This window comes from Centroberyx affinis, unplaced genomic scaffold (genome assembly GCF_046629955.1).
Source record: "Centroberyx affinis isolate AG114_WGS23_722 - 3 ecotype Tasmania unplaced genomic scaffold, CSIRO-AGI_Caff_v1 ptg000986l_1, whole genome shotgun sequence".
NCBI classification, from domain to species: domain Eukaryota; kingdom Metazoa; phylum Chordata; class Actinopteri; order Beryciformes; family Berycidae; genus Centroberyx; species Centroberyx affinis.
This window is the reverse complement of record NW_027279553.1, coordinates 147,398-159,853: the sequence shown is the minus strand read 5'-3', so window position 1 is coordinate 159,853 and position 12,456 is coordinate 147,398. Positions and strand designations below refer to the sequence as shown.

Below are 12,456 nucleotides of genomic sequence, written 5' to 3'. Positions count from 1 at the left end.
TATCTGCCAACAAACTGTTTAAAACAGTTAACAGTTTAACAGTTAACAGTTTATTCAGAATAGTTAACAGAGTAGAACAGTTTATTCAGAATAGGTAAACAGATTTAAACAGTTTATTCAGAATAGTTAACATATTAGAACAGTTTATTCAGAATAGGTAAACAGATTTAAACAGTTTATTCAGAATAGTTAACAGAGTAGAACAGTTTATTCAGAATAGGTAAACAGATTTAAACAGTTTATTCAGAATAGCTAAACACATTACAACAGTTTATTCAGAATAGTTAACATATTAGCAAATATAATAGTGTATTCAAGGCTCTTCTAAATAATAACTGCTACGCCGGCAAACTTCACAAATCACAAATCAGCAGCATTTCAGCATTTTCATGTGTGAGGAGCCATTTTTCCTCCCAACAGAAAAGGTTTTATATTGCACCAAAGCACATGCCATTAAAGTATCGATATCTGGACAGCTTCATTTTGCTGATCCAAGTTACGAGTACATGGAAGCTGGAGTGGCGCCGAACCCGATACTACAGACACTGACTGAAACTGTCTTGATGCTACAGCATTGTGCAGTAAGGTGCTGACCTCACCTTCACCTCTCCCTCCAATCCGTTTTTCCACAGTGAGGCTAAATGTCTTGGAGCAAAGACAGTTTGCACCAAAGCCTTTGAATACAGCCAGTCCTCTGACCTGACCATCATATCTGAACTGGTCACTGACCAGCAGGCTCTACATGCTGTCGAAACATTCCTAGGTGAGTATGTCTATGTGAGTGTTTGCATGCTTGAGAGTGCAGTGTTGCTTTTTAAAGAGTAACTAAACCCCAGACCCAAATCTGTGTAAAGCCTGACACCTAGTGGGAAAAAGCATGTTACTGAAATTGCCATCTGCAGCTCACCTTCTATAGAGCACAGTTAGATGTCCATTAGATGTCAGGCTTTACACAGATTTGGGTTTGGGGTTTAGTTACTCTTTAGTCTTAATCTATACGATAAACCTTTATAACGGTTGGGTGGGTCTTTGCTTCCATTTCAGCCATTAAAATGTATGCGCACATTGTCGTACAAGTTCCCAAGCCTACCTGTTAATCTATGTCTTCCCTTTATGTGAGTGTGTGCCACTGACCTGTGTGTGTGTGTGTGTGTGTGTGTGTTCTCCTAGACGAGGAGCGAGTGTTGGTGGAGTTGGCATGTGGAGCAGCGCTAGCAGCCGTCTACAGTGGAGTCATATGCAGATTACAGGATGAAGGTAACTGCTCTGTTATACAGTCATCACCTTGTTGGCTCTATCCTGTATGTACTAGTAAAGTATGGAAATCCATCTCATGATTACTTACTTGATACGTTCTACTGTAGTGTTGTAACTGTCAGTTGTATTATGTTTAATACCCATCATTTGCTCTATTCTACTTTATATTCTGTTTTCTTTGCTGTATCCCGTTACTATTAGCAGCTGCAACAACCCAAATTCCACACTGGGATCATTAAAGAAAGGTTCCCACGGGCTTTGAACATCCTTGAGAGTTTGTGGATTTGAGAAAAATAAAATAAGGCCATAGAAGCTTTTGAATATGAATGTTTAGTCTTGAAAGTACTTGATTTTTCTTCAAAATACAGCAACCAAATTAATCAATATGCACATACTGAGGAAAACCCTATGAAGGATATTGGCATTGATATAGTAGGCATTTTATGTTATTTCACCATGATTTCTTGACTTGATGAGATCATGAGTAAAAAAAATGACTCCTCTATGATGTCTAATCTTGACCAGTGATGTTTCACCCCCAAAACATGCCAATTTTGAGTCCTTGAATTTCACCAAACAAGACCTTGAAAGCCGTGGAATTTGATGTCTGAGTGTGGAAACCCTGTTCAAGTTTGTCTCATCTCATCTTAATTTGTCATATGATGGCACGGCTCGATGGCAGAAGTAGGAGGCAGTTACTCCACAACTACTGGAGTAATTCTTGTAACATAATTTACAACTCTTTTGTCAGCTGTCTGGCCATGTTCGAGACCTGAATAAACTTGTATACAACAGGTAGTTTCAGCCAAGCAATCTGATTGGTCAAAGATGCATCCCAACAATGCTGAGAATTACCATAGCCATGCTTTAATGGCTGCTGTATCAACTGTTGTAACCAGGCAGCTGTTAGCGATCTTTGTTTTCTCCTGTTTTTTATTCATATGCATGTATACGGTATATCTTTGTAGGAAACGTTTCTGACAGTACAGGTGTTGGTAACCGTTGTATAAAAGCCATAATAAGGATGTTCTTAAAGTTGCTATGTTTAGCATTTTTAAACATTAATATATCATTCTCAAATTTACAGTGATACCTTGGTTTTGATCACCATAAGCTGGTAGCCGCTATCTCATATGCCAGTGGTATTGTTAGTGCTAGTGTTTCTCAAAATGAATACCACATTTCCCATAAAGCCTGTTGCTTCCTGTCACAAAGAGGATTTTGCTTCTTTGGTGAAATATTTTCTGTTTGCCTGTGGAGGGTAAACATGTCGGAAGTGATTTTTCCATCTGCCTTTCACCCCTTCCACCATCTGCTGTTGCCAGAAACTCTGAAAGCTTTCGCTCAGTTTGCTCTGGAAGAACAGCGCCCTCTTCCTGTTTTGTGCCATAAAGCGATCCAGCAGATTTCCCTCCAAATCTGACCCAGTGGCTCACAATGTAAAATGCAGTGTAGAGGCTGGTAGAGGCTGACAATCTTCTCAGCGATGGTCTTGTTTGTTTACGTAATCATACTAATGTCTCAAAATGTATGTGGTAATGATTTATTGATGTTAAAATTCTACACGTAGCACCTTTAATTGTAAGTAACAGCTTTGCCTCATACCTTGACACATCACTGTTGTACCCATAGTTATAGTAATTTTTTGAAACATCGTCAGTAACTTATTATAATGAGGTGAAACTTGTTATTGGTGATCTTGTTGTGGAGATGACAACAAATGCTCAGCTTAATTTACATCCCTCCTTTTTAGGTCGTCTGCCGACTCCCTTGGGCCCCCTGTTGGTGATAGTGTGTGGTGGCAGCAGCATCAACATGGAACAACTCGCTAACCTTAGACACAAACTACACACTTGAACTAGTGTGTGCGTGTGTGTTTTTTTGTGTATGTGCATGCATGTGGGTCCATAGTACGCATACTTTTCTATGTATGTGAAGAACGTTGGGTCGTAACAGCTCAAAAGGAAAAATCACTGCTTTAATTCCTGGAATGATGGATGGATGTATGAATGAATACATGGATGAATGGAATTAATTTGAAACACTGGAATGAAAGATTATAACAAAATTCTATAGTATCTTTTATAAGCAAACATCTTTAGATTGGTCTAATGAATTAAATAATATCCTATATTGAGTTGTATTTCAGTCATTGTGTTGATTCATTTCTAAATTACCTACCTAGCTAACTGCTCCCTTACTCACCTGCTGACTTACATACATTCTTTCTTGGTTACATACCTGATAACTCATTTCTTAATTTCAGGTTTATTACATACATACTTAGTTTTTGACAGTTCTTTATTTCTACTTTAGACATTGTATCAGTGTTAACTTAGCAAGCTAACATGAACCTTGTTGTGCCATGTTAGTTAAGGTAGCTCACGTTAGCTACGACTCACTTTAGCTAACGTGTTATCTGAGTTAACTTTAATTAATGAATATTTAGACATTTATCTAGGTTGGGTGAAGTAGTAGCATTGAGCTCGCTAAGTTAACGCCAATAGAATGGCTAGCAGACATAGCTAAACTCCTCTTAGCTACAATCTGTGAGAAAAATAAGTACATTTTCTGCTTACTTATGACCAAGTGTTATCTGCATACACAGTGATGATTTGATAGCTGCCACTCCAATTCCAACGGAAAGTTGTCTTCTTGCTTTCAGTTTTTCACCCAGTCCTCTCCAGTTACAAGTTAGCAGTCAAAAAGAACCTGAAGTGCCTGATACATAGTTTTTTTTTACACTACATGAACATCACATATAGTATCTGAATAACTTACCTGCTTAGTATCTTACCTATAGGCTACCTCTTAATTATAGGCTATTTACCAGTTTACTTACCTACCAACTTAATTACTTTTTTACCTTTTTACTTCCCTGCCAAATGTATGTATTATTTTATTACTTGCATAGCTGCCTACTTGTTCACCCACATCTCCTTACTGACTTACTTACCTACTTTTGTGCCTATATACTTATTTAGGCTACTTTTCACTTACTTAACCATTTACTAACCTGATTATATTCCTTCGTATTTAGTAATGTGAATATGCTGGTTGAAAACTCAGCTTGTCAAGAAGCACCTCTCGTCACCCTCACTGAATCATATCACTTCTCACTCTAATACACTCTTATCTCGGATTTTTTTAAAATGAAGAAAAATAATTCTCTCTCGTTAAGTCTTATTGCTCTTCTTCCTTACATGATCATTCCAGGGTTACAGGTATATTGTTGGTCCAAGTAGTTCTAACCTTTCCACTCCTTACTATTGGTTGCTTGTAATGGTGATGATCTAGGAATTGAAGTTTATTTTAATGTTGCACTGTGAATTTTAAGTCACTCTGGATAATGCATAAAATGTAAAAATGCAATAAAATTTCTTAGAAAACTCCTCATAAAATCCTCCAGTTATAAATTGTTATTAAAGTCATTAAGTATGAATGTGTGTAAACTGCAAATTGCTGAAAAGGAGCATGCATACTCAGCTAGACATGAATGAGAGATATATGGCATACTAAGTACCATACTAAATAATACACTAATTATTAAAACCAACACAGAGATGTGAGAGCTGCTCTCCTACAATCTCTATTCAGGTCTGTGTAAGTGAGTAAGTGGCACCTACTCAACTCACTATTAAATGTTATCATTCACTTACTAGGTTTCCCCACATGGTGGTGTCATGGTCCACGCTTCTATACAATATACTGTACATTTATTGAGGCTTTTTTTTTATTATCTTTCTGAGAACAACACAAGGAGTATACGTACATATATCTCATTCCCCATATCTCAAATCCCCCACAAAAACAAAACAGACAAAACAAGGCAAGGGAAGCACAACATGATGAGATATAACAATCGTGACAACGTGGAGGGAAAAATAAAAGGTTAGTCAGTGGAGTAATGAGGGTCGAGCCTACTTAAAACAATCAGTGATCCTGATTGATATCCAAACATATCATATCCTCAAGATATAAAAGACAAAAAAAACAAACAAGATAAATAGACAAAACAACACAAACTATTGCACTCAGATCCTGCCGTTGTCATGGTCACTGACATTGGTGTAAGAGGTTCTTAAAGTCAAATTCTGTATGAGATTGCCATATTTTTAAAAAGTCTGAGGCTCTGCCTTTACTCTTGTAATAAATGTTATCCAACGTAAGGTAGCTTGAGAGTTCATTCCATCAGTGGACTATTACTGGGGGTTTGGATACTTTCCAATTTAATGCTATGCACTTCCTAGCTGCCAACAAGGCAAGATCTATGTACCTGCTTTCATATTTATTCCACTTGTCAGACATACTAGTTCCCAAAAGACAAACGAGGTGAAAAGGGAATAGATACATGTAAACATTGTGATATTATCTTGGTAACGGAGTTCCAAAATAAAGAAAGTAAATTACATGACCAAAACATATGAAAAAAAAATCCATGATGGATGGATGGATGGATGAATACAACACCAACAGAGAAATGACATCTCACTGTTTATATTTAGTTTCTCTGGAGTATAATAAACCATATGTACCATCTTAAATAGAGCTAGTTTATGCCTTAGATTGTAAGAGCATTTATGAACTTTTCTACAAATATAAGACCAATCCTCTTGATGTATTTCCATATGAAGATCTTGTTCCCACTTCTGTCTTAAATCATCTGTATTTACCATTGAACTTTCAGTAAGGGCATTATAAATCTTTGAGATAACTTTTTTCTTGTTCTTTTCCCTATTGTTTAATATGACATCAATTTATGATGGTTTAGGTTCTTGAAGAGAACCCTGCTCAGTATTTACTAAGGGTCTTATTTGAAAAAATCGAAATAAATGGGAAGAGGGAACTCCATATTTATGTTGAAATTGAGCAAATGAGAGAAAAAGTACCAGAATATCAAAGATGTGTAGAGTTCAATGTAATATGATTTAAATGCATCATTAATCTGAAGAGGGTCCATTGAAATGCATCCATTTTGTTTTATAATAACAGATATTGAACATTTGATGGAAATAAGCTTTTCCTGCTTCCGACCACATTTTTGAAAAATCTTTGATGTGATCGTATGCTTCCACTCTCAAATTAATAGGACTGTGGGGCAGCTCTGACAGTCTAAGGCATAACAAAATATTTTTCAAGACGATGGTTTTGCTTTGCTTTTACATCACTACACCTTACATTTTGTGAATTTAAGGCTCCCCTTGGTCCTTTTGTGGTCAGATTTGAAGCCATGCATTTTGAAGTTCTAATTTTTTTTAATGGTTTCAGAACCTTTGGGATTTCTACTCAGCATATAAATGACTATGTAATCTTGTAATTCATGCAAAGAAAAAAAAAGACAGAAAAATACCAATATCAGAGTTACAAGGAATTCATGTGACAGTACAGCAGCAGCAATAAGTTCTATGTGAAATCAATGAAGGTCTTTTTATTTGATAACGGGTGTTACATTATGTCATTTTAAGCTACATACTGTACAGTATATGAGTATGTGTGTGTCTGTGTCTGTGTGTGTGTGTGTGCGTGTGTACAGTCTGTGTGTGTCATGTAGGAGCCTATTACTATGGAAACAGCTCCTCACTGTTCCCACTGAGCCATGGAAATCCGGGATGGCGCGAGTTGCATTTAACGACCTGTTGATACGCTTCGCCTCCATAACCCACAGAAAATGATGTCATTAGATATTAGATTATACACACCCAGTACGAACAGAAAATGGTGTTCATGTCAGCGCTACTTGCAGGTATTCATTCAATAGAATTGATCTAAAACCTCTACCCCTTTTTTTACAGGCAGTTTCGGACTCCAGTAAACGCTTCACAGCTGGACTTGGTCCTGATTGGCTCCCCTCACTAATGACTAAAATCTGTCCAATCAGGCCAGTTTGCGGCGTTTGAACTGGAAAGCCTCCACTCAGCAGGTTTACCTCATTTGAATTAGAGGACCTGTTGCTGTCAGCCAATCAGGGTCCAGTATTGTGAGGACTTCGTCTTCACGTTTGCTCAATAAATACCTTTTTAGCTCAACTACATTTATTTCCAAAACATCAGCCACCAACCATGAGCCATAGTTTATTTGAAAACACAATCATGAAAACGTTGCTTTCATACAACATTGTGTCAGTCAGCAATGATACAAGCGTTGGGTTTTTATTTAATAATTTTATTTTGGCCCTCTGCCAATAAAGGATTAGTCCCTCGTTGCTAGGCAATAAACATCCTTGATTGCTTGGCACGGAGTGACTAAGTTAAATGTTGTAAGTACTCATGAAACGCCTCCTGTCCAATCACAATGTGTGGTTGGAAACAAATGTATAAATTAGGATGCATGATAGTCACTCACAAACCAGCTCCTCTGAATAAACACATTTCCCAGTGGTATCATCACAGCAGAGGGCCGGGGGAACTGGGCAATTCCCAGGAACACAAGCACTGTTCACACTACAAGGTCAAACAGGTTGGACATAATTGAACTGTGATCTTGAAAGCTATTCTCTCATGTAGCACCGTCACACAACGTCCCCCCCCCGCTCCATTCAGATGAAAATGATATAAAAAGGACTGAAGGTGAAATAGCCAGTGTGTTCATGTGCTATGGGGTGTGCTGACACCATGAGCATGTATCTATTCTGCTCTCTATGGCCTGTATCGTCTACCTGAAATGTTGGTGGCGGTCGGAGTGACGCGCCACTGCGCTCCCTCCTCTGGTGAGTTTGATTGGAGCAGCCTGCAGACGGAGAGGCTAATGGACACACCAGCCCATTTCTATGACAACAGGAAGGAATGGCTTTGATGAGCCCAGCAGAGGGCATTTGAGCAGAGCGCTGCAGCTAAAAATAGGACCAAACAAAGTAAACAAGAATGGATGGGGAAGAGAAAGAGAAACAGTGTTTGTGCATGTGCGTGTGTGTGTGTGTGTGTTTGTGGGTAGGTGGATGGGTGGGAGTGCGCCTGGGCATGCATGTGTGCGTATGTGTGCGTATTTACTGCATGTGCACACACATGCTTTTATGCATACTGAACAGTATACAGCCCACATGCTATTGCCAGCTCTCTTCCTAAAATGTACCGTATTCCAAATGATGTTATTTGAGTTTTTTTCATGGGCGTGTTATACTGTCTTTGGAATCACATTGAGTGAATCCCAATCATACTTATTGTTTTGTATCATTAAACCCATGAAAAATACATATTTGTGATTATTTTGGTTTCTGCCCAATGTGTCCCCAAGGATTAAAGGGTTGGTTACCAGATTTTAGATTCTGGATAGCCTACCTGTCCTTCCTGGGGCACAGCTCACCACATCTAGACAAAGTCACCATTATCAGTTTAACACCTGTTTCCAAACAGGTCAGGACAGCTGACTGTGAGAAACCCTGTCCATACTCCTCCTGTATCTAGTTTAATTTAAAGGTCTCCATAACTGAGTAGTAACATAAATCTTGGACATTTTCTTTTCTTTTCCATTGATAATTTGTGTGTGAATAAATAGCCTACTATGTTACTTTGTAAGTATTTACATATGTTAATACTAGCATGCTACATGGTGGCTAATTGAGCCGCGCATGTGGCTAGGTGTAATTAATTTCATCATTTGATACATCTGAGCAATTTTGTGTCCAGATGATATCAGCCATGTTAGCGAGCAAATCATAACATCTGTTAGTTTACTATCGCTATGTTGTGGTCCGATCATTTATTTTGCACAGTAGCTGATATTATGTGGCTGATTAGTTGTTTTGCAAATTAGCTTGCTGGCCAGCTAGCTATCAAAACCAACCGGTTTAAATCAGATTAACTGAGCGGACTCTTCTCAAGCTACAACTCAAGGAGAGACTAGAGCTGAAGACAAGACAGTTTACATGTGGCAACAATGCTACATTATCAGTCATTTACTTGGTCAGCCATGTTACTTGGGCTACAGCAAGGACTTGTGTCTTGGGCTAAGCTGTAATATATTTATGAGAAGTATGCGAGGATGGCTGTAAAACTGCAACAAAGTGCTACCAAGGCACTAGCTTAGAAACCTTGAACTTTGCAAGTCGGCTTGTCACACTAGTTCTCAGCATATCAGTTCTTATTTCTGTTTCTGTTAAGCCAAAGCCTGGTTTGTACAGGAATATCACACACACTGTTGTGTTGTACTCACAAGGTGAAGAAATTGCAGAAGATACTGCCTTGGCATATGTTTTCCTTTTCCCTCCCCCGGCCTTTTAAAGCTTTGAACACCCACCACCTCCCCTCTTCTATGTTGCCACGTTAGGTTTGGGGTGGAGAGGATTACATTACCGAAGCACTGTCTCAGATATCGGATGTGTTTCAGTGTATTACAAAGTACACCGTCTACTATGTATAAACCAATTCAAACGTGGGCCAATTTAAATGCAGCTCTGTTTGACAGAAAATTGGGTTTCTAAAATTAGAGAGGGAAAAAAGAGCCAGGAGGATACAGAGACAGTGTGTCACAAATGCCATGATTGGTTGACATGTGCCCATGCTTTTGACAGGGAATTGCAGGGTAGAGCACAGCAGCTGCTGTATGTATCCATGGCAACTTGATGACGGCAGGGGAGGCTAAATTGAATCTCAAAATGAAACTTAATGGATCTTATAATGCTATTGTAACAACACATTCTCAATAACATCTATACAAACAGCTGCATGTTTTGAGAGGGTTAAAATGCACTGAAAAATTTGATGTGACGTACTGTACATTTACATTTTAGGCATTTAGCTGAGAGCTATATGCAAATAGGCAATAGTTGCTTTCAGAGTGACTTACAAGGAGTGCAACAGTAGGATACTCCTAATTAGAATTTGATTAGATAGAAATAAATGAAAGTTTAATGATCCCTGTGGGGAAATTGGGTCATTGCAGCAGCACAGAGAATGATATAGATCAGAATAGAATAAATACAGAGTACTTAAGATAATAAAACAGGGAATTACAAGACATGTTGAGAATACCACAACAAATAAATATATATATACGCATCATGAGCTGTTCACATTATCAGATATACAGATGTCAGATATGTGCAAAAATGTGTAACCAGGCAATTTGCAGATGTGTAAATGTGCATTGTAAGCTATTTACATTATCAGAGTTAGATAGATGGAAGTAGCATACATACAGAAATGTGTCCACACGTGTATTGTCTCATTTACAGAAATATGTACAGAAATGTGTACAGATCAGGTCACATACAAAAATGCAGATTTGTTCACCTTGATGCTGCCCAATACGCCACAGCGAAGAACAATGCATTTGCTTCTTCTGACTGGTAGCCTATGTGAAGTAGTCTGTTGTACACATTGAAATACCTGAGCATTGACAGGAATCAATTGGAAATCCACTACAAGCTGTTTTGTCTTACTGATGTTGAGCTGCAGATGGTTCTCCTTGCCCCAAACAAAGCTCTCCGCCAGTCTCCTGTCCTGCTCTTCATTACCCTCACTGATGCTTCCCAAAATAGAGGAGATCCAGAGTTGAATCTGAAATCCAGGGTGTGGAGTGAACAAGAACAAACTGCAGCCTGCCGGTGAGGTAATCTCTATTCCAGGATACCGATCCAGTTGGCCATCTGCATCGCTCTGAGCTTCGTACCAAGCAGATGGGGTTGGATGCTGTTAAAAGCACTGGAGAAGTTGAACATGATTCTTACTTGTCTAGATGGGAGAAAGCTCTCTGGAGCAGTGTATGATGGTGCTGTGCAAACTGCAAACTGTAGAGGGTCCATGGACTCCATCAGCAGGGTCTGAGCTAGAGGATTAGCCTAGCAAGGGTCATCATTAGATGAGTCTGAGATGAGTCTTGTAGTAAATTCCTAGATGACCAAATTTACCAGCAACCAACTGGAAGAAATACAAACATCAGGGCCACAGTACCTTGACAATACTCCTGTGACCATAGAACAATCATGTCATTGTTCCACTACTCTACTACTTCCACCCTGTCAACAAAATCATTAAAATAAAACAATACAATTCTGGAGGGAAGAATTGTATGAAATTTAAATAGCCTACAGGCATTTTGTATTTTCAAATGCTAAAACACTAAACAGTGTTTTTGAAACTGTGATTTATAAGATTTCTAAAATCCTATCAATTAGTTGATAACAAGTTAGAAAAGTAGTTCACAAGAGAGATAAGTTATGCAAACAATTTTTTTGTTAATAGTCTTGTTGCCCAATTAGGTTGTGTGGCTCTGTTTGAGTGGAATATGCTGTTTAAACTCAAAACTCAAACTAAAATTTAAAAACATTTTTAGGTGTTGATTCTAGGTTTTGAATGCTTGCAAACATGAACATCCTATATTGGATTTACCATAGAAAGTAGAAGATATTCCTTAAAGGATAAGGCTGGTGTTTTTTTAATGCATTCCTTACCGTCAACAAATCCTATGAAAATAACAAAATCAGCGATAATTTTATTTTGCCAACAAGACTCATCCATGTAGCCGATGCCCAATGAAGCCATGTCCCAGTAGCCATAGAACTCCATTGTATTAAAAAAACTATTAAAAACACGTCAGTGAGATCAAAACACTTCTACGTAAAGCTAATCTGAGATACGGCATTATTCACCCTGCCAAAATGCTGGTCACTTTCAACAACAAAACTTTTTCCTTCACTTGCACAGCAGATTTATTGGGATTATAATAGTGATAATAACAAAAATGATAATTGTTGTTGTTGTTATTATTATTATGTTCCATAATAAGGGTTATTGTTATCGGTTGTGGGGAGTTAAGAATGAGGAACCGTGTGAAGGGGATTGTTCTTGTCTGTCGCAGCTCCGCAAGTGATGTGGAGTAAAAGGAGTCAACAAGATGGGGTAACTAATGATTTTGATTACATCAATTCTGACTCGGATTACCACAGCATTTTTCCCTGTTCTTGTGTTAGGGTGGTGAAGGGGGGTGGAGTCAAGGGAGAGGGTTTGGGGTATGGTTCAGGGGGAAGCAACTGGCTGGAGGAGAGGGAGGGCACAGGAGTTTGGGTGTTTGCTGGTAGTAGGTTGGGTTGTGCTTCATGCAGTTTTTTTTTAATTTTTTTTCCTTATTATGTTACAATACTACTATTTACTCCATTATATTAAAGTAGTTTAATGGTGGCAGGTTTATCTATTCTTTCAAGGAATGTACAGGGCATTAATGAAGCAAAGAAGCGCTACAGTTGTTTAGATGTTTTAAATAAAA

General features: G+C 38.3%; 1 protein-coding gene and 1 long non-coding RNA gene across 2 annotated transcripts in view; both read left to right on the top strand.

Annotated features, from left to right (window-relative positions):
* The first annotated feature begins 629 nt into the window (after nucleotides 1-629).
* On the top strand, nucleotides 630-3,396 carry LOC139646533 (uncharacterized). The gene is made up of 3 exons (XR_011695310.1): nucleotides 630-763; nucleotides 1,171-1,257; nucleotides 3,011-3,396. It is a non-coding gene; the product is annotated as an uncharacterized lncRNA (long non-coding RNA).
* A 4,521-nt stretch (nucleotides 3,397-7,917) lies between these two features.
* Nucleotides 7,918-12,456, top strand: part of syt14a (synaptotagmin XIVa) — a 60,153-nt gene continuing 55,614 nt past the window's right edge. Inside the window, exon 1 of the mRNA XM_071522432.1 lies at nucleotides 7,918-7,963. Within this exon, the coding sequence (XP_071378533.1) occupies nucleotides 7,918-7,963 (46 nt within the window). The remainder of the gene's footprint in view (nucleotides 7,964-12,456) is intronic.